This window comes from Anolis sagrei, chromosome 2, assembly GCF_037176765.1.
Source record: "Anolis sagrei isolate rAnoSag1 chromosome 2, rAnoSag1.mat, whole genome shotgun sequence".
NCBI classification, from domain to species: Eukaryota; Metazoa; Chordata; class Lepidosauria; order Squamata; family Dactyloidae; genus Anolis; species Anolis sagrei.
The window spans coordinates 137,760,206-137,786,939 of NC_090022.1; the positions used below are offsets into that span (position 1 = coordinate 137,760,206).

The window sequence follows — 26,734 nt, forward strand, 5'->3', positions numbered from 1 at the left end:
TTTGTCAGCATGGACACTTAAAATTCACCCTCCTCTATGCAGAGATGGTACAGCACAAGGTTTTCTGACTTCTGCTGTGATACTGAGCCAATCAGTCAACTAGAGCCACCTCAAAGGACAGTCTCCCAAGAAGCACAGGGTTACAACAAGATGATCTCACCCAGCATCCTGTATTGGGATATGTATCATGCTTGGTATACGTGCATTTCCAACAGCCATCTCTTGCACAAAGTCCTAAGCCTTTCCCCGCTGTTCCTTCCATACAGGTTTCTGTATGTTTCAGACATGACTTCAGACTCAGCTCTGTCGTCCTTCGTTATTTATTTTGTAGTAAGTGGTCTTGAAAGAAGGAGGATGTTCCTTCAAACTGTCCCTCCACTTCTTTTCCTATAAACTATTTGGTCTCTTGAACTGGGAGGGGAGACTATTTTCAAAGAATACGGCTATCAAATCTATCAGTTCTAGCTTTCTGGAAGATGAAGAAAACCAAGTTTCTACACAGAGATTTAAACAAAAATACTTTCTTCCACTCTACTTGCCACATTTCAAGCATTATTATGTTTCAACTACTGCTGCCACTTCTCATTCACACATGGTTAAAAGTTACTACGTGGTAATACTCTTTTTAAGTAGGGAGTCTTATAAATGCATGTCTTTTTAGAGCAGCTGTTTCATTCAAAAGCCACAAGGGTGGTCTACAGTGGCAGGGAAATGTCTTCTACACAGAGGCTAGTGTCTGAAGTTAAGTACCTATTTCTGCCTTTGAGAAGTCAAGGATCAAGGAATACACACAGGCCTGAGCAACTTTTCACATTGATTTATAGTAACACACACAAAATCACTGAAAAAATAGCCGTTTTTCTGTACATCATCCACCTCTTTCTACTGCTGGGGCAAGGGCAGTGACAGCCTAGGGCTAAAGCAGGCAGAGGGAGGCAAGTTCTCTCCAGAGGAAGAAAGAGCCTGCGGCCCTCCCGTCTGCCACTGGTCATGCCCCACTCTGGTCTGATCATGGAGTAGAGGGTGGGAGACATCCATCAAGGAAGGAACGTCTAAATCCATGGTAAAGGGGAATTTAACCCAGCTAAGAATCATAAATCAGCAAAGCTGGTCCATTCTTAACCTGGCCCAACCAAAGTATAAATACAAAATGTTTTCTGCAGTGAGGTACACACTGGATGCAATAAAAACAAAGAGGAGATTTCTCTAGATCAGGATTCCCAGATGAGGTTTTATCTTCTTTGGGCTGAAGTCCCCATTGTTTGGTCCTGAATTCTGCAGCAAGAGGGTGCGCACCTACATCTGAATGGGCAAAAATATATAGGAAACTCCACTGCCTTCCTTAAAGAGAAAGCACTTGAAGCTGGGAGGACCACCTTACACTTTCTTTGAAGGTTTTTCCAATTAGAGAAGTCTTGGCTCAGGCAAGAGGGAGGCCCTTGTCTACAGTCGGAGTGAGGGGTGCATCTTAAGCAGTCCCTCTGTGGGGCTCAGGCAAAGATAGTCTCTTCCCGCCGCTTCTTTGTGAGGATGGTTCCTGGCTTGTGCTGGGCATCGGGGTGATTGGCCAGCTCCGGTGGGCATGAAGAGACAGGACTCTCAAGGATAGCCTGCTTAAGGTCATAGAAGACAGCAGAGTCCTCTTTGGTGACAAAAGAAATGGCCACACCGCTTTTGCCTGCTCGTCCTGTCCGACCAATGCGGTGAATATAATCTGTAAGCAAGAAGACACAAAGCTGTCAGAGCTACTTTAGGGAGAAAGTGGAAGTGGCTGAGCATGTCACAGGCTCACACCCAGAAGGTACAACTGACTTCTGAGGCAAAATCCCACCACCCCTCAGCAGTAGTATAAAGCAAACCATAGGACTTCCTGGCCTGTGCTTTTTGTCACTATATTCTGCCAGTTCCCAAAAGTGGGATGCTGGGAGACCCACATCATGCTGGGATTTAAAAGGAGGCAACACCTTCATCAGCCCAGGGCCCAGGGCTCTTATTTCCCCTAGCCTACTGGCTTATGGTACCCTTCCTTCCCCATCCTGGAACCCCAGTTCATTACACTCTGAGTTTCTGGGTTATAAATGTTATTTCCTAATTGGTTCTACAAGAAAAGATTTATTAAACTGCAAAAACCTTGGTTTTGTAGTTTAAACATTGCATATTTTCATTAAGGAAAATTACAAACAAAGTGCCTAGACCAGACATGGGCAACTTTCAGCCTTCCAGGTGTTTTGGAATTTAAATCCCAGAAATCCCAACCATCTGACCGGCTGTTAGGAATTGTGGGAGTTGAAGTCCAAAATACCTGGAGGGCCAAAGTTTGCCCATACCTGGCTTAGACTGAAGAAAATAATAGTACTACCCTCAGGCACAAAAACAAAGTTTCTTGAGTATAACAACTACTTTCAGAATAAGTACCATGCAATTAAACAGGAAATAACACTTTCAAACCAGGAACAAATTCCAAATTCTGTTACATAGCATTATCAGTTCAGACAATAATGGGGGAGGGGGAGGACATATTTGAAGAAAGGAAAATATTTTATAATGTACCTTCTATATTCTTTGCCATGTCATAGTTTACTACCATGGAGACATCTTGGATATCAATACCACGGCCAGCAACATCTGTGGCTACTAGAATGTCCTTGGCACCAGCCTTCAAGTTGGAGAGAGCAAATTCTCGCTGTTCCTGACCTTTGCCACCATGAAGAGTACAGGCATTATACTGTAGGAAGGAGACAAATGGGTTAAGTCAAGCCAGATGTTTATGTGAAGCAGTGAGGGCAGGCAGGTGGGCATGAAAGAGATTCCCTCCAAAGACAAAGGAAGCCAGTTGCCTGACTGGAAGACAACAGGGCAAATTGCTCTACCGCTCCTCATACACCTAGTGAGGACTCAATGTCAAGAGATCACCTTGCAAGACATTGATGTAGTGGGATGTGGCAACTATTATACCAGGCCTTAAGACAGAGCTACTTCAAGAGGTTCTTGAAGTAGCTACTTCAAGACTTCTGCAGACATGGCTGAGCAGAGTCAGTAGAAAAGTATCTTAATATCTGCTACCAGTTCTACTGCACCATGCAGCACCCCCTCAACTATTCTGCTTATTTACTGTAAGACAACAATTATGCATTTTTCTGAAGTATGACAAAAGTCATGGGAAGCTCCCATGCTTAAAAATAGAGGGCAATGATATGTTGGCCATCTGAACCCATGATTGGCAGCTCTCCAGCTCAGCACAGGATGACTACTTACACCCATCTTCTCCAGGGATTTTGCCAACACATCACAGCCTTTCTTCTGGTTGACAAAGATAATAATGGGTGGATCAAAGCCCTGCTCCAAAATGGCCAGCAGTTTCTTCCTAAATCAGGGAAAAGAGAGAACATAAGGAAGAAGAAAACCCATGAGGAAGGACCCTGGGGTCTAAAAGATGTCAGTGGGGTGAAATTCTTAAAAGCATCACAAACAGCCCTGTCGGTAAGAAGCATTCGGCCTGGTTAGTGCAAGCTGTAGCCCTCCTGCCCTGAAGCCCCAGATGATGTTCCCCAGAGCCTCACTGCTTGCATCTCCCACGGCCCCAATTACCTCTTCTCTGATTCAGACATGAGGAAGACCTTCTGCTCCACACGCTCGTGGGGCTTGCCAGCCGAGCCAATGTAAACCACAGCTGGACGGCGTAAGTAGCTACGGGCCAGGCGCTCCACAGCAGGTGGCATGGTGGCTGTGAACATCACCGTCTGTATAGTGGGCAAAGGAGAAAAAGAGAAAGAGAAGAAGAAAGGGAAAGAATGAGAATCATGAATGGAATTTCCCTTCTCCTTAAAGATAAAAGAAGGGGAAAGTCATGCTTACAAGCGTCACATTGCACCTTCCAAACCTCTCTAATTCAGGACATCTCCTTGACATTACAATGAAAATCCCCATTCCTCACATTAGCATAGGAATCTACTTTAAATTGACTGATTGCGTACAATGTTCATGGACCCTAGGCCAAACATCTCTTTCTGGAAGCATTTCTTCTACCTTGAAAGATGCCCATTTTATTTGATCTTCTGCTTTCTTCTTGCTTAAACTACACTCTGAAGTGCATCAAGCTTCCCCTTTTGTGGCTATGAATTTTACTGTTGGAAGGGTCACCATTCTCTAACGATTGTTGTTTTCAATACATACCTGATATACATAACTTCCTCAAATAATAAAAGTGGCAACAAAATCTTTTCAAAGCAAACCTCATGTTCAATTGAAAATGTAAGTATTCAACTGAGGAGGTCACACTAAGAAAAATAGTTTCGATATGAAAAGTTAAACTTGACCAGTGGTGTTCTCATTTCTTAAAATACTTAAATTAGAAAGAAAGGCATTCAGATTTCACTAACCTGCCGGTATTTGTGTTTGCCAGACTCAAAGTTGGCCATCATTTTATCCGGGTCCTCGGCCTCATCAGTATCGGGCTTCTGGTTTGTGACAGGCATATGCTCCAGAATCTTCTGCACATCAGGCTCAAAGCCCATGTCAATCATACGATCAGCCTCGTCCAAGACCACATAGGTACAGCGGCTCAGCACAAGGTAACGGTTCTCCAGGACATCAATCAAACGGCCAGGAGTAGCAATCACAATCTGGAGCGGAAAGGGAGCAGCAGGGTGAAAAAGGAAGAAAAGAGCCTTATAGTCCCTGTGCCTATTTCCTCCCCCCATATTTCAACGAAGAGCAAAGTATCATTTCTCATTGTTTTGGCCAAGCAAGGAAGCTGATGCTATTCATCATTTCAAGAGTTAACTTTCTCAAGCTGAAAAATAAATAACAAACCATGGAATTTAACTTCCTCATTATTATTTTTTTAGTCAAATTAATTAATGTGGCCTAAAGAGTCTAATGTGGCCTCCTGGTGGTGCAGCAGGTTAAACCACTGAGCTGCTGAACTTGCTGACCAAAAGGTTGGTGGTTCGAATCCAAGGAGCAGGGTGAGTTCAAAGAATCAAAGAATCAAAGAGTTGGAAGAGACCTCATGGGCCATCCAGTCCAGCCCCCTGCCAAGAAGCAGGAATAATGCATTCAAATCACCCCTGACAGATAGAATCAAAGAGTTGGAAGAAACCTCATGGGCCATCCAGTCCAACCCCCTGCCAAGAAGCAGGAATATTGCATTCAAATCACCCCTGACAAATGGCCATCCAGCCTCTGCTTAAAAGCTTCCAAAGAAGGAGCCTCCACCACACTCCGGGCAGAGAGTTCCACTGCTGAACGGCTCTCACAGTCAGGAAGTTCTTCCTAATGTTCAGATGGAATCTCCTCTCTTGTAGTTTGAAGCCATTGTTCCGCGTCCTAGTCTCCAGGGAAGCAGAAAACAAGCTTGCTCCCTCCTCCCTGTGGCTTCCTCTCACATATTTATACATGGCTATCATATCTCCTCTCAGCTTTCTCTTCTTCAGGCTAAACATGCCCAGTTCCCTAAGCCACTCCTCATAGGGCTTGTTCTCCAGACCCTTGATCAGTCGCCCTCCTCTGGACACATTCCAGCTTGTCAATATCTCTCTTGAATTGTGGTGCCCAGAATTGGACACAATATTCCAGGTGTGGTCTAACCAAAGCAGAATAGACGAGTAGCATTACTTCTTTAGATCTAGACACGATGCTCCTATTGATGCAGGCCAAAATCCCATTGACTTTTTTTGCCGCCACATTACATTGTTGGCTCATGTTTAACTTGTTGTCCACGAGGACTCCAAGATCTTTTTCACACGTACTGCTCTCGAGCCAGGCGTCACCCATTCTGTATCTTTGCATTTCATTTTTTCTGCCAAAGTGGAGTATCTCGCATTTGTCACTGTTGAACTTCATTTTGTTAGTTTTGGCCCATCTCTCTAATCTGTCAAGATCGTTTTGAATTCTGCTCCTGTCCTCTGGACTATTGGCTATCCCTCCCAATTTGGTGTCGTCTACAAACGTGATGATCATGCCTTCTAGCCCTTCATCTAAGTCATTAATAAAGATGTTGAACAGGACCGGGCCCAGGACGGAACCCTGCGGCACTCCACTCGTCACTTCTTTCCAAGATGAAGAGGAAGCATTAGTGAGCACTCTCTGTGTTCGTCCACTTAACCAATTACAGATCCACCTCACCGTAGTTTTGCCTAGCCCACATTGGACTAGTTTCCTTGCCAGAAGGTCATGGGGACCTTGTCGAAGGCCTTACTGAAATCCAGGTACGCTACATCCATGGCATTCCCCACATCTACCCAGCTTGTAGCTCTATCGAAGAAAGAGATCAGATTAGTCTGGCATGACTTGTTTTTGATAAATCCATGTTGACTATTAGCGATGACTGCATTTGTTTCTAAGTGTTTGCAGACCGCTTCCTTAACAATCTTTTCCAGAATCTTGCCCGGTATTGACATGAGGCTGACCGGACGGTAGTTGTTTGGGTCATCCTTTTTTCCCTTCTTGAAGATTGGGACCACATTGGCCCTCCTCCAATCTGCTGGAACTTCTCCCGTTCTCCAAGAACTCTCAAAGATGGTTGCCAATGGTTCCGAAATGACTTCCGCTAGTTCCTTCAATACTCTGGGGTGTAGTTGATCTGGCCCTGGGGACTTGAACTCATTAAAAGCGGCCAGGTATTCCTGGACGACTTCTTTCCCAATTTAGGGTTGGATGTCCTCCAATCCCTCATCCACTCCATCTTGCTGAGGTTGAAGACTCTCTTTTTGTGAGAAGACCGAGGCAAAGAAGGCATTAAGTAGTTCTGCCTTTTCCCTATCCCGTCAGCATTGCCCCATCTTCTCCTCGAAGAGGTCCTATCGCCTCCTTGTTTTTCCTTTTTCTACTGACATAAGAATAGAAGCCCTTTTTATTGTTTTCGATATTAGGTTCCCACTATTAGGTTCAGCTTCTGCCAACCTAGCAGTTTGAAAACATGGAAATGTGAGTAGATCAATAGGTACCTCTCCGGCATGAAGGTCACGGTGCTCCATGCAGTCATGGTGGGCACATGAACTTGGAGGTGTCTACAGACAATGCTGGCTCTTCGGCTTAGAAATGGAGATGAGCAACACCCCCCAGAGTCAGACACAACTAGACTTAATGTCAGGGGAAACATTTGCCTTTTAAAGAGCCTAAAGGCACCAGATCCCATTTGATCTTGGAAGTTAAGCAGGGTCAGCCCCGGTTAATAATTGGATGGAAGACTGCCCAGGAACACCAGGTTATGCAGGCTACATTTCAGAGATGAGAACTGGCCAAACCAAGTCCTTGCTTAAAAAATTCATGGGACAGTTGTAAGTCCACAGGTATATGCACACAAATTGTGTAAGTGTACAATGTCTCCCTCTGATGACACAGTGGGGGTAATCGTACCATTTGCACTTACCTCACAGCCCATGCGCAGGCGGAAGCCTTGGTCTTCACGGGAAATGCCACCAATAACAGCCACAGTGCGGATGCCCAAGGGCTTTCCAAACTTAATGGTCTCTTCCTCAATCTGCTGAGCCAACTCACGGGTAGGGGCCAGGATGATGGCATAGGGGCCTTGGTCAGACTCCTCAATCCTGCCATGAAGAAAAGTTACAGGAATCAATGTGAAATGGTCCCCTTTCTGGCCCACAAAACCCAGCCATAAGGGGTTCCTCAGTCACTCTAATGTGAGAAATGTAGACTCTTTTTAGATGAGTCAAAGGATTCTGCATTTATTTTTGCAGCCCAGATCCATTTGACGGCACTCAACTGTAGTAACAGAAGGCTTTCTGAACAGGACACTCCTTAGCTTAAAGAGAAGAAACATGCTGGAGAGTAACTGCAATTTCTCAGCCTTGGCTGTGCTGGCTAGAGATTGATGGGAGCTGCAGTCCAACAATGTCAGCCGTACCATGTTTCCCCACTTCTGATTGAGGGAGCATCTATGTGCCTTCTGGTTCCTATTTAGTGGATGCACTTATTAACCGCCATTCTCAGCCCATAAGGGCGACTCATGGCGGTTCCTGGTCTATTTATGGTAATCCCATTAATTCCAAAGGTTTTCTGAGACAGGGACTACTCGAGAGGCAGTTTGTCAGTTCCTTCCTCTGAAAGGTAAACTAAAGCATCTGGTATTCATTTGTGATCTCTCATCCAAGTACTAGCCAGGACTGACCCTGTTTAGCCACCAAGATCAGACAGGGACTGGAACATTTACCTATAATCAGGTAAAATCCTCCACTATATTTGCATCATGCAGACCATACCACCCCCCACCCCCCAATACCCATATGCTGACAAATAAATCTGATGGGCTCTGTTTAATCAGGGCACTTTAGCTCACCAGAACCCAATGGTTGAGTCCAGTCAAAAAATCTAAGAAAAGCAAAGATCTTTCTCACGAGGTTGATGGAGCACACACAGGGGGAGAAAAATAAGCCTTCATCACAAGCATCTGAACTCCACAGAACTCTTTTTGACTGCTAGGAACAGTAGCGCTGGTTTCGATTATTTTCTTTTGGCCTAGCATGACAAAGCTAGGCAAGTTGTTTTGTAATATGATTGTGACACCTCACCTTGCTGCTCTCACAGTTATGAGGACCCTTCCACACAGCCTTTAACCCAGAATATCAAGACAGAAAATCCCACAATATCTGCTTTGAATTGGGTTATCTGAGTCCACACTGCCATGTAACCCAGTTCAAAGCAGATAATGTGGGGTTTTATTCAGCTTTGTGGAAGGGGCTTGAGGCTGGGACATCTGAGGAAGGAGTCTTTTCCGCATCTGTTCAACTACTATAGGTCTTCTCATGAGTTGCATTAAAACACAAGGCTGCTGATGGTTTTAATGGCCTTGCTTTAGCATTTTTGGGAAGTGTGGCCAGTACATTTTGTTCCTGTCACTGGCTTTTATTAAGTCATGTTTACTGTTTTAACCCAGTGAGCCCTTTAACATGGCTTCATACTTGAAATGGGATCCCCTTAGAACAATGCTGGATAGTACTTGAATGAGAGATCATCAGTGAATACCAGATGCTTTAGCTGGCAACAGTAAAATATTTCTGGACGCCACCCGTACACAAATCTGTTAGCAACAACATGCAGTGTTTACCGAGGACTCTGCAAAACATGCTGCAGCTGCACTCCACTAAAGGAGACTCAGCCTCTCGAGCAAGCCTTACAAATGCTGATTATCTTTATATACCTATATACTTGGAATAATATAAAACTTTCTCAGGCAGACAGGGATCAGGAGTGGAAAAAGCTTAAGAAGTCCTGACCCAGATTAAGTTATAGAAATGTCCTGGAAATCCAGCCACTTTCTCACCTGTCAATCTTGGGCAAGGTGGTGATCCAGACCAGCAATGGGATAAGGAAGGCAGCAGTTTTACCGCTGCCAGTCTCAGCCACACCAATAATATCACGGTTCTGTAGACCAATAGGGATGGCTTGACGCTGGATAGGAGTCGGTTCCTGTGCAGAACAAAGGGAACAAGTGGTCACGTTAAGTCTTGGAGCTCTTGGGAGGATCATTCCTGAAGGCTCAAGGGGGTGACAACTGAGCCCAGGAAGCCTCATTCCTAGCTGTCCTCTTGAATCATGTCCTTTTACAATGGGGCTGAACTCCAGAAGCCTGGTTCTTCATTTTCTCTGCTCTGTGAAAGGCAACATAGGTCCTAGCAAGGAACTGTAGTTATAATGGAAGCAAAAGGGCTGATCAGCCTGAGGAAGTGGGCACTTCTCACCTTATAGCCACATTTGTCAATGACTTCCAAGATGTGAGGAGGCAGGGAAGAGTCTTTCCAGGAACGAATGGGGTTGGGGATCTTGCCTCCCTTGGTGGTGATGCTGTAATCCTCCCGGAAGATACGCCAATCCCTGTCTGTCATTTCATCCAGTTTCTTTTGAGACCAGTGTCTATCATCCCAGCGCTGCTTGGCTTCTTTTTTACGCAGCTTCCGCAGACGTGCCCTATAATAATAATAATAATAATAATAATAATAATAATAATAATTCTTTATCTATATCCTGCTTTTCTCCCTAAACCAGGACCCAAAGCAGCTTACAACATTATATAAAAGAACATACACAACAATATGCATATGTAAAACAATAACCTATAAGAACAAATTTACAATAAGAAATAAACACACATATTTAAAAACAAGCAGGAAAGGAGAAACCCAGGACAGCCAAACAGGTCAGTGAAAGAATTCAACCGGTGACCTTGTTGAATTACTTCCTATTATGCAGCTCTTGAAGTCCTAAGAAGAAACCTGACACCCAAAAAGCATCTCAAGCTGATCTATCGTAATTTCTGTAGCTTCTAAATGGCATGTGTCCCTAGGAAGTGCAATAAGTATCAAGTGTATGCATAATTTAAATAATCTGTATAATTTAGTCTGTTCAGAACTGAATTTTAGAATCTGGCTTTCCTGGTTAGAATTTGGCCACTCAGTTCTAGCAAATTAAGTCGTTGTACCAGCATACAATGCCTGTCTAAGAATGCCAAGAACCAGAGAAATCCTCAGGGTTTAACACAATTCCCCTATCAATCTGAAATGGAGATAGTCTTTAAATCACACAGCCCCAGCATCTCCCTCTTGCCTTGCCGGTCACTTACTCCTCTTGCTCTTTCTCCTCTAATGTGCGACGCTTTTCCATCAAGTCTCCATAGAAACGGGACTGCTCTCGCTTCTGCTGCTTCAAGTCAATGCCAGCAATGAAGCCACGTCCCAGGAGCTGGACCTGATGGCGTTCCTTGTACCTGTTGAACACAATGTCAAATCGCATACTTTGGAATAAAGTTTTTCCAACAAAGAAGCTGATTAGAAGCAACTAGAATTTTGAGAATTTCATTTTTGTTTAGAAAGGAGAAATAATTTTCTAGCCCTCAAGACTAAAAAAAAACACAGAGGAAGATTCAATTATAGACAAGGATTTAGTTTCAGATGATACTCTCTTCCATACACATATTGTACAAGGACCAGTTGTAGATGAACATATGAAGTAGCCTTGTATTGTCTCTCTCTCACGGACTACTCATACTCCCTAAACTCAAGCCTCACTTTTTCAACTCTGTCCACAGCAATTCCCACACTGCTTTGTATATGTAAAGCATGTACTGTGCCACTGAGTTACTGTCACTTTAAAGTCACTCACAAAAAGGTTAAAACAAATCAGGTCCATAACCAGGCACAAAATGTCTACGCAAAATAGACTGTGCAAGTAAAGCACATGCCCACAGACCAGCTCAATTTGAGCAATTCATCTCCAAATTATCTTGCTTGCTTAATCACCTCTGAGGCCTGCTTAGCCAACCTTTTATTACAGAGCTATGATCAATCCAAGGTTCTTGCATCTTACTGAGCCTGAAGAGGAAAAATAACCTTCCCAATTCCTCTGAATATAGGGAAGATTTGGGCACAATTCCCATACAGTTTTTGAGCAGACAACGAGTTCCAGTGCTGAACAGGTCCCACTGAACCTCCCTTCCTGAAAGTGACACTCACAGGGGATTGTAGTCAATGGAAGTGTCCTCGGAAGCATCCCATTCAAAGACAAATTTGCGGTCATTCAGATGCCGAGTGCGCCTCCGCTTCTTGACTCCACCCAAGTACCGCTCCTGGAAGAGGGGGAATTATATTTATACATTTAATATATATCCTCGCCCTCTTCTCAATGAACTCGCAAGGCAGCTACACCAAGCATTTACAAGGGGTTTGAAAGGCTTTTAATTGCTTAATAGGAACTGGCAGCGCATTTATTGCTTCTCCAGATCCCAACAGAACTACAGTTTAGGCAGGAAGCAGGCAGAGAAATCGACATATTGAGACATGCCAGACTGACTCCAGGAACAGCTAAAGCACAACTGTATTGCACGTTTATAAAAACAAACTCGCACACACCAAGAAGTGTATCCATTCATTCAAAATCTCTTTTGAATACTGACGAATACTCAGGCATTACATGTTCCCTCCATCCCCTCGTGCCTTAATCCCTATCTCCATTGCTTTCATAGACCAAAATGAAATAAGATGGAAAGAATATGACCTTGATGGCATGCAGTTCCTTGCTCTTGTCTTTTTCCTCTCGGATTTTCTGCCGGCCCTCCTCATCTTCATTGCCGTTGGTTTCTCGTTCCATGCGTTCACGCCTCTCGCGCCTCTCTCTTTCTTGGGGGTCCTCTACAGGGGAGGTAAAGGGCACATACTCAGAAAAAGGTGGCATCAGGGAACCAAAACCCAAGCTGGAAAAGTTATTGATCCAATTAGGCAGCACCCCCAAAGCTGGGACCTATAAAGCCTTACCCAGCATCTTCCTCCCCATCTCTTGGAAATGTTTCCTTTTTTTCCTCTCATCTTCCAGCAGCCGCTGCCTCTCCTCCACTTCCTGCTGCCGGCGTTTCAAGGCCACAGCTTCTCTTTCTGCCTTGGAAAGAAACTTGGGCTGCAAGGAATCAGAGGAAAGTGATGGAAGTGCATGGATAGCTAGCAGACCTTCTTTAGTTGAACACTTAAAACAGACCCAGTACAGTAGTCCCTCCACTTTTGTGCAAAGGACCTCTGTGAAAGTGGAGAGACCATGAATAAAATGGATATATGTTTTAGTCCTGAAGCAACACCACTCTAGGAATGTCTAGGCCTTATAGGGCAGCACTGTGATCAACACCCACAAGGTGGTGACTATAGATTCACTCTGTTGGGCCTGGAGATTCTTAGATAAAATGTATTAATCAAATTTGCGAATAATCACATTTGTAAATAATGTAATTCACAAAACATACACCTGGAAATCTAGACAGCCAACTGTGATTCCTTTTGGTGAAATTATCAAGCCAAATACATCCTAAGAAAAACAGAGTTTGCTAGAACCCAGTACAAACACCAGTCATTCTTATTTGGGAAAACAGGAACTGGTATTTGGGAGAAGAAACTCTCATAATCTCACCTTGGCTTCAGCCTCTTCTTCAGCTTTCTTTTTGGCGAGGAGCTCCTCCAGGGAAAGTGGCTGGGCCTGGGAACAAAACAGATGCCCATGAAGGTCCAGGGAAAGCACTCCAAGACGAAGAACTGTTACTTTCTAAACTGGTACTTTTAGGCAACAAAAAAGAAAAATAACCCCAAAATAGCCTCTTTTAAAACAGCCAGAACAGCTAAAGAAACCAACCACAGTAAAAGACTTCCCCTAGCTATCCCTTGGAAGCAGGGATTCATGGGGTGAAAAGCCTGCTTAAACTCCCAGTGAGAAATGTGTGAACACCCTCATCTTTTAAATGCTCTACCACACTGAAAAGTTCAATGGCTAAGTTTTTGTGATTTTCCTCATATTCCTAGCTGTGCAGTAATGTAGCTCTTTGATGCCCACTACAGCCTGAAGCCTAACGTCTATGAACAGTTCCTTCCTTCCTTGTACCACTATCTTCTCTGTGTGTGAGGCCACTACATTACCGAAGCACTGGGTTAAGTGAGGAATGTTGACCTTTCACTTCACAAAGTATCATTTTAGCAGCACAGAGAAACCAATATGAAGCCAACAGAAGAATGGTAAAGCCTTTGTGTGTGTGATAACAGGAAAATAGTTTAAAATCCCTTCAGAAAGACGAGATACATAGAGAAGATCAGGTTCATTTTCATCTCTTTCCAAACTTGTGTAGGAGATGTCTCAAAACCGAGAGTGATAGTGTGTGTGGTGAGGTCATAGGGATGAAACAGCAATTTATGGCAAAACTACATGCCCTAGAAATGTTTTCAGCTAAATTTTGGTGATGAGAAATCAAAAAACCATTTTTTTGATTTAGGAGATGTTTTTGGGTGGGGGACACAGTAAACCTCCCACTGGTGGGCAACTGGGGTAAGGATTGCTGCTGTTCTAGTAAGCAAGAAACCCTTGGAGACAAAGAAAGTGTTTGTTCCCTACCTTTTCTTTCTTAGACAATGAGTCATCCTCTTCATCTCTGCGAGAGTCTTTGTCCTTCCTTGATCTGGAGTCCTTGTTCCGACTTGGAGAGGTGCTCCTGCTCAAGAAGGAGGAATGGAAGATGGCTACTCGATCCTATTCTAGATCTAGAAATCTTAGTTAGTGATCAAATAAAAAATCAGGACTATCAGGACTCTTCTATTGATGGAGATAGTTGGAACATTTTCTTGTCCCTGACTTTCTACATCATCTCTGAAATGGAGCACAAGCTCAGGATGATGCTCAGTTGATCTGGTCATCCCCAAGACAGACTGGATTGGGAAAGAAAAATGTCCCTAGATTTGCAATGCAATGTTCTTCTCCTGCTTAGAACTAGAAAGAGTGATCAAGACCTAGAGACCACAGCATGTTCTAGATCTCCTCTAAGACTTGGAGCTGAAGTTACAGAAAAGCTTCAGGCTTCCAATGCACCCAAGAGAGCCTTGCAAGAGCAGCTGCTGGCCTCTCATTCCAAGCAAAAAGGAACACTGGAGTCTGTTTGGGAGCTACATCTCAGGAGTGCGGCATCAAAAGAAATCCAAGTGCTCTTCCCAATGGAGGAGATATAGAAAGTGCAAGAATTGTCCTTGCATCTGTGCTGCATTGTGGAGGGGCTCCAAGTTCTTCAGAAGCACTGCAGTATTCTGAGGATGGTGTCCACTTTCTGCTGTCATGATTATGAGGAAAACTGGCCTTGCCACATTATCCAGATGGTGCTACAGCATCATGGCAGGCAGACTCCTGGGCCCTTGTCCACTACAGTATTTTCAAGGTTTGTAGGCTACCTAGCCAGACTTTGGTTGAGAAGGGACTAACACTATTAAAAATGACACTGACAGTAGCAGAAACAACCAGCAGTTGCCCTTTCACTAGCAACTTTTGATTTATATGGCAAGTTCTTAATCTCTCCCATTGATGATAACTGAAGATGGCATTTGCACTTTTAACAGAAACCCAAATTCTGTGATTTTAAGTTGTGCATTATGAGGATTCTGGGACATGAGAGAAGCCTCCCACAGGATAGTAAAACATCCAGGCATCCCATGGGTAACATCCTTGCAGAGGGCCAATTCTCTCACAAAAAAAGCGACTTGCAGTTTCTCAATTCGCTCCTCACATGAAAAAAATGAGGATTCTAAGGTGAACATATTATGGAGCAAGATTTCTTCAAGGTCACACTCTCTCATCCTCTAAGGTTGAGAGAGTGTGACTTTTCCAAGTTCACCCAGTGGATTTCTACGGCTGAGCACGGATTCATACCCCATACACAAAATTCATAGTCCAGTGTCTAAAGCACTGGCTTTCTTAAATTCCAATAGCTTATTTAATGGATGAATGTACCTTTAATACCCTCTGCAAAGAGACAGCAAATGACATGATTTGCTCTAGTTACTCATGACACAGCGCTGTTCTACAATATCTGTGATACCGCAGGAGCACTACCAATCATACACCATCCGTTACCTTGATCGTTTACGGTCCTTGTCCCTTCGGTGGCCATCTTTTTCACGATCCCTGTCCTTCTTGCTGCGCTCCCGGTCTTTGTCTCTCTCCCTCTCTTTATATCGCCGGTCTCTACAAAGAGATTATTTGTAAGCAGGAAAAAAATCAACACATGCTAAACATGCTGACTGCATCATATAGAAGAAAGCAAAAGATATTCCTTGAATTTAGTGACATTTATTTAGTTTTAAATCTCACCCAATTTTAAAAGCATCCCTGTGAAATTATATGACAACAGAAAAAGTGCTGGATTTGGCACTTCAGTGCTATAAGAATTTCTTTCCTTTTTATAAGGAAATTTAGCAAAAACGTGCACGAAATTACTAGCCAAAAGTCAGATACAACAGAGAGGGAGCTGCAACAGAACAGGATTTTCAGCATTTGGTCTTTAAGCCTTCATAAGTTTCCACCCCACACTGCAGATGATAAATTATGCCAAGGCCAGAGAAATATAAATCTGTCAGGTGTACATAACTTTTTTTGCTGATCTCACAATATAAGTCTTCTCACCAGAGGCTAATGTGACATTACACATCATTTGATAAAAAACATCAACATCTAATAACAGCAAATACAGGAGACACAGGCCTTGGGCTACATGTTTGTGTGTGTTATTTATATATCTATTAATGAAACTTAGGAAGATAAAAAGCAAGATTTTGCCTGATTCTATTGCAGCTCTATGTGTTTACCTTCAACAAATAAGATAAACAGCAGCTGCCTCAAGAATCCCTTACATGAACAAAACAAGAGGAAAGGGAAAGCAACAAAGTCTGCCACAAAAGTTACCCCCGGTCCTCAAGTCTGTTAGAAAAAGAAGACCTGTAAGCTTGACAAACAATATGCAAATTTTTAAAAAAGGAAGGTTGTGAGGGGAAAAAAATCATTCCTGGATGAATTTTGGAAGAACTTTCAAGGATCAAAATGCTGGCTACTTATGTAAGGTATTTCTCACATGGTCATTTCCTTCCACAAGTGCATGCTGTTAATTTCAAATAAAAACAATGCTAAAACATTTTGGACTGCTTTTCTTTTCTGTGGGTAATATCTTATCACCATACTTTCCATGCCACTGGTACCAAATTTTCTATTAAACAAATAATGCTCAGAAACACATCTACTTTGTTAACTCTCAAGTATATCTGGATTTACAAAATGGTAACCTGCTTGATCCTAATGGCCAAATCTACTGCTACTCCCTGTGGCCCAAAGCCGGGTAATCAAGCTTGACACAGCTACCCCAAAATAAGGCCTGGTATTACCTCTCAGCTGACTTTGACCTAGATCTGCTTCTTGACCGGCTGCCTCTTCTCCTCTCACGGGAGCGGTGACGCTTCCTGTCCTTAGCACTTGGAGAGCTCTTCCTGTCACGCTCTCGATCACGTTCCCGGTCTGCTGAACGTGAGCGCCTTCGCTCTTCCTTGATAGGTGAAGAATCTCGTTCTCTTTTTTCAACAGTTTCCCCAGCCATCTAGATAAAGAAAGAGGCATTAATAAGTGTCCGCAATTAGGAATTGGACAACAAAACTACTACACTATTAAATGATCCGCAAACACATGTGGATCTATCTTAAAGGACAATCAAAAATCCTTTCTCTAAATTACTATTAACAATGGGAAGTTCTCTTATACTGTATCCAACTACTGATCCATCAAATTGTAGAGTAGGCATTCCAGATGTATGTGATCTGGATCTGAGTTTTCCAGTAACTGCAGATCATAGCATCCTATAATAAATGGCAGCGACATGGAACATAGACAAACTAAAGTGGGGCGCCAAACACCCACAGAGACAGCATGCCTCCTGTAATGTCAATCCAAAATAGATGTCTTTCCCAGCTATGCCTAAAGATTCTGGAGCTTGAATATATTGTGAACATACACAAGGTACTCTGTCACTGGACATCCATTATATTATGCTTGAACTACTGAGCTGTTTTTCAGTGTGTGGGAGAAAGCTACGGACCAGCATCTGGGATCACCTGGGGCTAAACCACAATTGAAGGAAAAATATGTCCCCTATTAACTACCAGACATCGATTCATACTTGGGAAAAGGGAGTAGAGGGAGCAGCTTCTCTGGGAAATAACTGCTGGTAAATTGGCAGGATTGGTTATTTCATCTTTCAGTCCTTTTCCAACTTGGTCAGATAGAATAACTCATTATGATTCCATGTGGCTCATCACAGACTTGTCAACTTACCCAATTTTAATACTCTGATTTTTATTTTATTTTATTGTAAAAATAAAATCACTAAGAAATTCGCAATATTAAAAAGCACTTCAAGTATATAACCTGACTAGCCTCTGCAAAGGAATACTAGTTTGAAGTCCATACATATCTGGGCATCTGCAGAAGGCTTGAGACCCAGTTTTCGGTATCTGGGATCCACACAAAATGCCACACCAGACAAATTTCCACCTGTTTTAAAAACCAAATTTCCTGAAAATTTCACACAGTACAGAGGCAGCATGCAATCTGTTTAAAAGGTAGGCTGACACTTTTGGAGGTTCTAAAAGAGGAAGGTAAAGGACAGCCCAAGGAGTGTGGTACAATTGAGTGCCACAAAAACATTCATGGAGGCCATCTTCTGCCCACCTGACAATGGGTCCTTGGTATTTGCTGGGGTCTGATTTCAGGACCCCCTGTCCCCAAGGAGGGTACCAAAAGTTGTGGGTGCTCAAGTCCCATTATATACAATGGCATAATAAAATGCTGTCCTAGGTTCTTGTAGGTTTTTTCGGGTTATAGGGCCATGTTCTAGAGGCATTTCTCCTGACGTTTCGCCTGCATCTATGGCAAGCATCCTCAGAAGTAGTGAGGTCTGTTGGAAATAGGAAAATGGGTTTATATATCTGGGGAATGACTGGGTGGGGCAAAGAGCTCTCTGCTGAAGCTAGGTGTGAATGTTTCAGCTGACCACCTTCATTAGCATTTGAAGGCTTGGCTGAGCCTGGGAAAATGTTCTGTTGAGAGGTGTTAAGATGTGCCTGGTTGTTTCCTCTGTCCTTATCTGAAATGGCAGAATTAAGGTTTGCTTTTTGGATTTTGAAAAAGAAAATTTCAAGCTATGTATACTTGAATCCATGGATGCAGAATTATGGATATAGAGGGCTGACTGCAATAGGAAGAAAAAAAGTTACATGTAAGTGAGGTAAATTACTGTTTCTGTGCCTATAAGCAGAGCTTTCCAAACTGTGTTGGCACACATTAGTGTGTTGGCTGCAGTATGTAATGTATTGTGAAAATGTAACAAGAAATGACAAAAATCTTGGAAATACAGGTTATTATCTTAACAGTTATATATTTGTAGAAAGGCTTTCTTGACATATGTTGTGTCCTTATACGCGGAACAATGGCTTCACACTACAGGAAAGGAGATTCCACCCGAACATTAGGAAGAACTTCCTAATTGTAAGGGCTGTTCAGCAGTGGAACTCTCTGCCCCGGAGTGTGGTGGAGGCTGCTTCTCTGGAGGGTTTTAAGCTGAGGCTGGATGGCCATCTATCAGGGGTGCTTTGAATGTGATTTTCTTGCTTCTTGGCAGGGGGTTGGACTGGATGGCCCACGAGGTCTCTTCCAACTCAATGATTCTAAGATTTTGTTATTATAGCTTTTGTATATGCCTGTATATTACCAGTAAAACAGAATTACTGTGTTGCAAGATGATGCATGTCTAAAAAACCAACATGAAATGTTTGGAAAGCTCTGGCATAAGTATGTTAGAAAGAAATGAATCCAAAATGCAACACTAATTGTAATTGCTGCTGTATGTCTTTCCAATCATTTTCCATTTATGGTGACCTGATCAATGGGGTCTTTTTGGCAAGGCAAAATTCAACTCAGAAGGCTTCCATGGCTAAATGCGGATTCTGCAGAGTCCTCCTCAAATGCTAAAGCCACCACACCACTATATGCATGATCTATAGGTAGGTTTCATTAATCTTGCTGGTTTGCAGGAGTTATGGTGTCAGACCTGGACCAGGGAGCCTGGGCTCAAACCCTAACTTGGCTCCGATTCTCTCCCAGCCAAACCACAATATAATAATAATAACAACAACAACAAGAACAATAATAAAACTTTATTTATATGCAACCCTATCTCCCCAAGGGCACTCAGGGCGGTTAACAACAGATATTGGCAATGCCGTGAGAAGCTGAACAAAAACAAAAATAACCAACCCCACCCCAAAATTCCAAAAGCAAATCCACATCTACATCAAACATTATACTGCAATATTACTAGTAATATATTTGATGTATAATATAAAATTATCATATTATTATATATTACATTGTACTATATTATTATATTGCAATATATAATACACTACCTGTACATTCTACTATTAGTATTATATAATATACTGTACAATATCACAATCATGTGCTCCTCATAACATGGTCCTAAAGATAAAAAAGGAGCAGGGGTTCCAGACAAAAGGGCATTTCTTTGAACTCTGTGGAGAAAAAGTCAGCATATAAATATAACATTGACACACAACAAACCTAAAATAGAGGGGGGAAAGCAGGCTTCGACATAGGATTAAGGGGCATATGAGAAAAACACCAAGTAACATCTATATTGTAGAATTAATGAGGTTTGACAGGACTTTACCTGTCATGGGTCAATGCTATGGGATTGTAGTTTTTCCCAGTCTCTGTAATAGAGTGCTGAAGTCTCGCAAAACAACAAATCTCGGGATTCCACCGCATGGAGCCATGCCAATTAAAGCATTGTCAAACTGCACTAATTCTACAATGAAAAAGCAGCTGTAGCTATGTCTTGTTGAAGGCTTTCATGGCCCGAATCACTGGGTTGTTGTAGGTTTTTCGGGCTATATGGCCATGTTCTAGAAGCATTACCTCCTGACGTTTCGCCTGCATTTGTGGCAGGCACCCTCAGAGGTTGTGACCTCAGGCCCTTTCCTTTTCCCCCTCAGCCGCTTAAGCGGCTGAGGGGGAAAAGGAAGGGGCCTGAGGCCACAACCTCTGAAGATGCCTGCCATAGGTGGAGGCGAAACGTCAGGAGAGAATGCTTCGGGAACATGGCCATATAGCCCGGAAAATCTACAACCCAGCAGCTGTAGCTCCTTAAGGGCAGCAACTCAAAAGTCTGTCTTCCCCAGGAAAACCAGCAGAACCCAAAGGGGCCCCCACTCCTTCAAACCAGGCCAAGCGTGCAAACTTGCCGTCAGTCGCCCGCTATTCCTCCAAAAGAGCCGCCATTCGCCTCACCTGGAACGTTCCTCGACGTCGGCAACGACTCACTGCGTCTCCGAAACCGCCGCCATGTTACTCGGCCGACTTCCGTTGGCAACAGCCCGCAAAGCATCATGGGAAAGGAAGTCCGTGCGGCGTGAGCGACCCGCCGCAGTGCCGCCTCTTCGGACTACAAATCCCAGGAGTATCAGCGCGCATGCGCAAAAAAGGAGTCGAAGGACCCCAGGAAGCACCAGACAGAGTGAGTAGAGTTGGACTACGGTTGAAGGTTTCGAATGAAAATGCATCAATTCAAAGCCTACCTTGAAATCGCAACCACGGTTTGGAAACACATTTATAGCGGTTCGATACTGCTCTAACTGTCATAGTTGCTTCCTGTGAAATCTTGGGATGTGTAGAATCATAGAATCATAGAGTTGGAAGAGACCTGGTGGGCCATCCAGTCCAATCCCCTGCCAGGAAGCAGGAAAATTATATTTAAAGCACTCCCGACAGATGGCCATCCAGCCTCCAAAGAAGGAGCTTCCACCACACTCTGAGGCAGAGCGTTCCACTGCTGAACGGATCCCACAGTCAGGAAGTTCTTCTCATATTCAGGTGGAATCTTCTTTCTTGTAGTTTGAAGCCGTTGTTCCTCACCCTAGTCTCCAGGGCAGCAGAAAACAAGCTTCCTCCCTATGACTTCCCCTAACATATTTATACATGGCCCTCATCATGTCTCCTCTCAGCCTTCTCTTCTGCAGGCTATGCCCAGCTCTTTAAGCCGCTCCTCATAGGGCTTGTTCTCCAGACCCCTGATCATTTTAGTCGCCCTCTTCTGGACACATTCCAGCTTGTCAATTTCTCTTCAACTGTGGTGCCCAAGACACAGTATTCCAGGTGTGGCCTAACCAAGGCAGAATAGAGCATGGGTAGCATGACTTCCCTGGATCTAGACACTAGACTCCTAGTTTGGTGCAGAAGTGGCTTAGCCTGCATCTACACCATAGGATGAATGCAGTTTGACACCGTAGGATGAATGCAGTTTGAGCTGTAGTTTTACAAGGTCTTACTCCTTCCCTGCCAAAAAGTATAAATAAAGGTAAACATTTCCCCTTGACATTATTCGTGTCCCACTCTGGGGATTGGTGCTCATCTCCATTTCTAAGCCAAAGAGGCCATAGACACCTTCAAGGTCATGTAGCCAGCATGACTGCATGGTGCGCCATTACCAGCCTCTGGTCAAAGGACATTTAGTATATGCCAAGTTTTGAACTTTGTTTGTGGTTTTTAATACATTATAACAATATTCTCAATTCACTTCTGACACGATAAATAAATCCCCATGAGGACTCAGGCAACTTACACCATGAAATATGGTAATAAACAATAAGCAACGCAAATTAACAGTATAAATTCAGTCATAAAATAAATCATCATGAGAGCCAATAAAGCACATTGGCAGTTAAAATTGTGGTGTCAAATTGGATTAATCCTACAGTATAGATGCATCCTTAGGCTTCTCTATCATAAACAATATTCAAGAGAGTGCTGTGGAAGTCTATTCTCACCAAACTTCAAATTCCAGCATTCTCTTTCAGGGAGCCAGGAAGTTAAAGTGCTGTCAAACTGCTATACTAATTACACTGTATGGACACTTTGCTAGAGGCAACACATGCTTCTGAATTCAACTTACAATTGCAAATTATTACAGTAGACATTAGAGGGCGTATCGGCCCACAATAAAATCCTGTATAGGCTCCAAGTTTCTTTTCTTTTGTTTTGCGTATTAAAAGTGTTTATACTTTTTAAACTCAAAGGCTTCATAAGGCATATAGCAATAAAGCATCCAACCATTTAACCATAGATGATGATGATATTTGTGCCCAGCTGTCCTCACTTAATCAAGACCCAAAGCAGCTTACCATCTTAAAAACAATGCAATTTACAACCTACAATGTGTACATATTAAAATAGAATAAAAATACACTTTTTAAAACCACTGAGCTGCTGAACTTGCTGACCGAAAGGTCAGCAGTTCAAATCCAGGGATAGCGGTGAGCTCCTGCTGTTAGCCCCAGTTTCTGCCAACCTAGCAGTTCAAAAACATGCAAATGCAAGTAGATCAATAGGTACCGCTTTGACGGGAAGGTAATGGTGCTCCATGCAATTATGTCGGCCACATGACCTTGAATGCATCTACAAACAACGCCGGCTCTTTGGCTTAGAAATTGAGTTGAACACCTCCTCCCCCAGAGTCGGACATGACTAGAGGAGAACAAATTAGTTAAAATCACAAGCTAAACGGGGTTGGAAGATATAGTAAAATAACAGCAATTGTCATTAATTTGCCATTATTGTAGCCAAATGGCAAATGCAAGCTTTCTAGATTTGATAAAAAACATATCTTCAGAATATTTTACAATAGAGTGCCAATATTACTATTACTATCACTATTATTAACAATTAGTTGCTCTAATTGCATAGAAATCAGGAGGGTTCCAGGACAACGTAGCGCTATTCAAAGCAAGTCATATGACTTTCTCCAGTAATAGCAAACTGCAATCTGTTCAGTGGGAAAATGTAATTTCTACTCAACTGACCTGTTAAGTAGGAGGACAGCTGTTTAGATTGAGTTAAGCAAAAACATAGTCATTACTGTGTGTTGCTGAGGAATGTAGCCATTGCCTTGAGCTACACTGAGGAATGTAGCCATTGCCTTAACTACCAGAACTCAAGGGTATGGAATAGTCCTGGGAGCTGTAGTTTTATAAGACCTTTAACTTTCCCTGCCAATGAGGGCTGGTACCTCATCAGGACTTTTTCCACTTTGAATTAGTCTGAAGTTTTCAGCTGAGCACAAGTTGTTCTGATTTTGTGTGTTTGTGTGTGTGGTGTGTGTATGTGTCAGGAGCGACTTGAGAAATTGCAAGTCGCTTCTGGTGTGAGAGAATTGGCCATCTGCAAGGACGTTGCCCAGGGGACGCCTGGATGTTTTGATGTTTTATGATCCTTGTGGGAGGCTTCTCTCATGTCCCCGCATGGGGAGTTGGAGCTGACAGAGGGAACTCATCCGCACTCTCCCCAGATTCGAACCTGCAACCTGTTGGTCTTCAGTCCTGCCGGCACAAGGGTTAACCCACTGTGCCACCAGGGCTCCTTTAATCCAGGTAAACCTGGTTCCGATGTTCTGATGGTGTCCATTGAAAACTTCTGTTGCATCTTTCCATCCCACAAATGGTTTAGCAACCAAAGCACAAAGCTACTGATGACCACCTTTTCCCCAACTTCTTCTCCAATCACCACACATCACCACCATGCATCTTGTACATTAAATGAGTAGGCTAACCAGGGAAATCTGCTGAACCATTTCATTTTAAGACTCAGGAAATACATATCCTGAATTTCACTATATCGGCTATTGCTGCAAGTAATGACAGTGTGAATACATTGTTAAAAATTGCTTGAGATAGTGCTTGAAGTTCTGGAGGGTCTCGTTTAATTTTTGTTTCTCATAACTTAGCATGGGGATTTGGTTAACCAGTTAAAATTCATAAGCAAACCAGGTTTTTTGGGGAGGGGGGGAGGTTGGACCCCTCCCGCCCCTTGACTACAGGTCTGCTCACCAATGTTCGACTTCCAGGATCCCATAGCTTTGAGCCATGGCAGTTAAAGTGGTGTCAGGCTACAATAATTCCACAGTATAGATATGCCGGTTTAAGTACATATGGGATGTCACAAAACCAACCAGATCACAAGGTCTAGAAGCAACCAGGTTTACTATGATAGACCTCTTCCTCTAGGAATCCATTATTGATTGTGTATGAACTTGGTTTTCTTAAGCATGAGATGAACCTCCCAAGGGAAATCTGGCCTTTTGCTCTCCTGGTTTGGGGTGTGACTTGATTAGGACAGGATTAGATCTACATTATGGGAGATATGTTGCTCTTATACTTCATTGTACTCCAGTTAAAAAATGTTTTCTTAGCCTGTCAAATGTACAATTCTTCAGCCTAAGTTTGTGCTCCATTTCCTCACCACTTGAAATAAAGAATTATCTTTCTGCATTTGGTATTTTGGAGAGATTTGACTCACTTTTCCACCATTTTTTTGCCCAAACCCCACTCTTTCTGAGAAACATCCTCTTTTTAAATTAAGCACAATAGTGATGGGCAGCTTTTCCCACTTCATTGTTGTTGTTGTTGTTGTTGCTGCTGCTATTTATGTGCAAAATGCACATAAGTATTTGCCTCCTACAAGGCCAGACTATTTTGCCTCTCTTGTGAAATCCCAGTGCTGGATATGGTTGTGATCACCATACCTCACAATGTTGATTGCAGAGCTAACGAAAGTGCAAAAAGAGGCAACTAACTGAAATTATTTGGAGGGGGAGCAATTCTGCTAGGAAGAAAATCTGTAGTACTTTTATGCTTATGAAAAATAGTCTGCCCAGCATCAAGAGTCAAAGACTTATTTCCCTGCATTAACTAAATTGTTGCAAGTACAGCATCCATATTGACATTTATCAGCATGTAAAGTGCATGAGGTGGAATACAGAGAATGGTGGTTTTCGGATGCTCTCAAACAACCCTGTCTTCTATCTAAACTCCTTGGAAGAGTAATAAGTAAGAACCACCAGCCTTTTATATTGTTCTCTCTTGCTGAAGAATGCAGTGAGTGAGATTTTGGAGGGCTGTATCATTTTTAATTGTAACTTTTTAAGTCACTTCTGCTGTATTTTTCAGTGTTTTTATGAGTGATGGTCACTCGTTGGCCTGATAGGTGTATTGTGTCCAAATTTGGTGTCAATTCGCCCAGTGGTTTTTGTTATGTTAATCCCAAAAACGAACACTACATTTTTATTTATATGGATGCATTCACTCTTTTTAATTTGTGTTGCATTTACATAATGTTTGCTTAATTCCTATGTCGGGAGAAAGGCGGGATAAAAATAAAGTAAGCAAGTAAATAAAATACCTTCAAAATTCAAGTTAGGTAAACTCTGGTTTACAGGCACATTTTGTCTGTGGGGTCTTCTGTCGGATCCTTTGAGGCCCCTTCCCCAAGTAAAGAATGGAAGCAGTATTTCCCAAGTACTGAATAAGCACCTATTTCAAGGTATTCCTGGCATCTTGAGATAGTAATCCTATCTCCTGTGCTCACTACCAAATGTTTGAAGCAAGAGAAATTGAATGGGTTCCTACCTCAAGCACTGTAACTGTGTGTCAGTGCTCCATCAGAAAAGGAGAGGGTTGTGCACATCACCTTGTAGTCATATCGTAGGCACTTCAGCATAGAGATGTTCTCATCCACTGCTCCCCATTTAACCAAGCTATTTATGGCCATTCTCTCTTAGCCTCATCAACATCATGGGTATTATGGGAAGGTTGTGAGGAGAGACACATCCATTGCCCTGTAATTAATAAATAGACCTAACTCAACTAGCAATAGCAAATACCCCGCAGGCCTTAAGTCATTAAAAGGGAACACCCATGGATGCCACATTATTGTGATCTCTCTCCATGATGTTGTTAAACCCAGGCTTCAGCATACATGTGAGAATTAGGAGTCCGGATGTGACAGCAGGTGCCTGTTTGCTCAGGGGATAAAGTCCAATTTAGCTGACATTCATGTCTGACTGCAACATACTGTAGGTCAAACAGCCAACAAATCTAGAAGTTGACCACAGCCTTGTGTCAACAGAGGTGGAGTGAGACCAAACGTCACTTCCTGTTGCTACCTTTTCTCCTACTCCCCATCCCATCTCCGTAAGTTTTATTGTACCAAACATCTCTCTAAAACAGAGTCCATTTATAGAATATCAACTATCTTAACTATCTCAGCAGTGACATCCAACTTTAGGGCTGAAACATAGCTCTAAAAACACAATATGCACAATTTAGCCAAATAATGATTTCATCAAATGAAGCACTTTATTTACAAGAACTCTGCAAACTCACAATCTTCCCTCCAGCACCCAGTTCATGCATGAAAGCTGGCCATGAACTATGATGATGTGGTCTGAGTAACTGAGGGACTTTTGATTTGTTTGCACTTTATTACAAGACAAGAAATGTGTGTTTAGCTTTTATTAGCCCTTGTCAGCATACTCAAT

At 42.9% G+C, this 26,734-nt stretch overlaps 1 protein-coding gene across 3 annotated transcripts; it reads right to left on the bottom strand.

Annotated features, from left to right (window-relative positions):
- Nucleotides 1-802: 802 nt before the first annotated feature.
- On the bottom strand, nucleotides 803-20,743 carry DDX23 (DEAD-box helicase 23). Of its 3 annotated transcripts, none has more exons than XM_060764129.2 (17): nucleotides 20,656-20,743; nucleotides 16,680-16,888; nucleotides 15,379-15,489; nucleotides 13,876-13,972; nucleotides 12,907-12,972; nucleotides 12,267-12,405; nucleotides 12,010-12,143; nucleotides 11,469-11,581; nucleotides 10,580-10,723; nucleotides 9,702-9,927; nucleotides 9,284-9,429; nucleotides 7,373-7,550; nucleotides 4,380-4,622; nucleotides 3,589-3,740; nucleotides 3,256-3,364; nucleotides 2,551-2,725; nucleotides 803-1,714 (listed from the first exon to the last, which is right to left on the bottom strand). In XM_060764129.2, the coding sequence occupies exons 2-17, from the start codon at nucleotides 16,886-16,888 to the stop codon at nucleotides 1,491-1,493; spliced, it is 2,466 nt and encodes an 821-aa protein (XP_060620112.2). In that variant the 5' UTR covers nucleotides 20,656-20,743; the 3' UTR covers nucleotides 803-1,490. The 3 variants fall into 3 exon arrangements, with proteins under 3 accessions (XP_060620112.2, XP_060620113.2, XP_067319992.1); XM_060764130.2 differs by having other exon boundaries at nucleotides 20,610-20,743; XM_067463891.1 differs by having other exon boundaries at nucleotides 20,606-20,743.
- Between the last annotated feature and the right edge of the window lie 5,991 nt (nucleotides 20,744-26,734).

What these genes read in the sequence shown, in the direction of transcription:
- DDX23 (XM_060764129.2), bottom strand. Translation starts at nt 16,888, where the DNA reads ATGGCTGGGGAAACTGTTGAAAAAAGAGAACGAGATTCTTCACCTATC. An exon ending in AGGTCAAAGTCAGCTGAGAG is followed by an intron (nt 15,490 to 16,679) that starts GTAATACCAGGC and finishes ATCTCTTTGTAG; the next exon opens with AGACCGGCGATATAAAGAGA. An exon ending in TTGACAAATGTGGCTATAAG is followed by an intron (nt 9,430 to 9,701) that starts GTGAGAAGTGCC and finishes TGTTCTGCACAG; the next exon opens with GAACCGACTCCTATCCAGCG.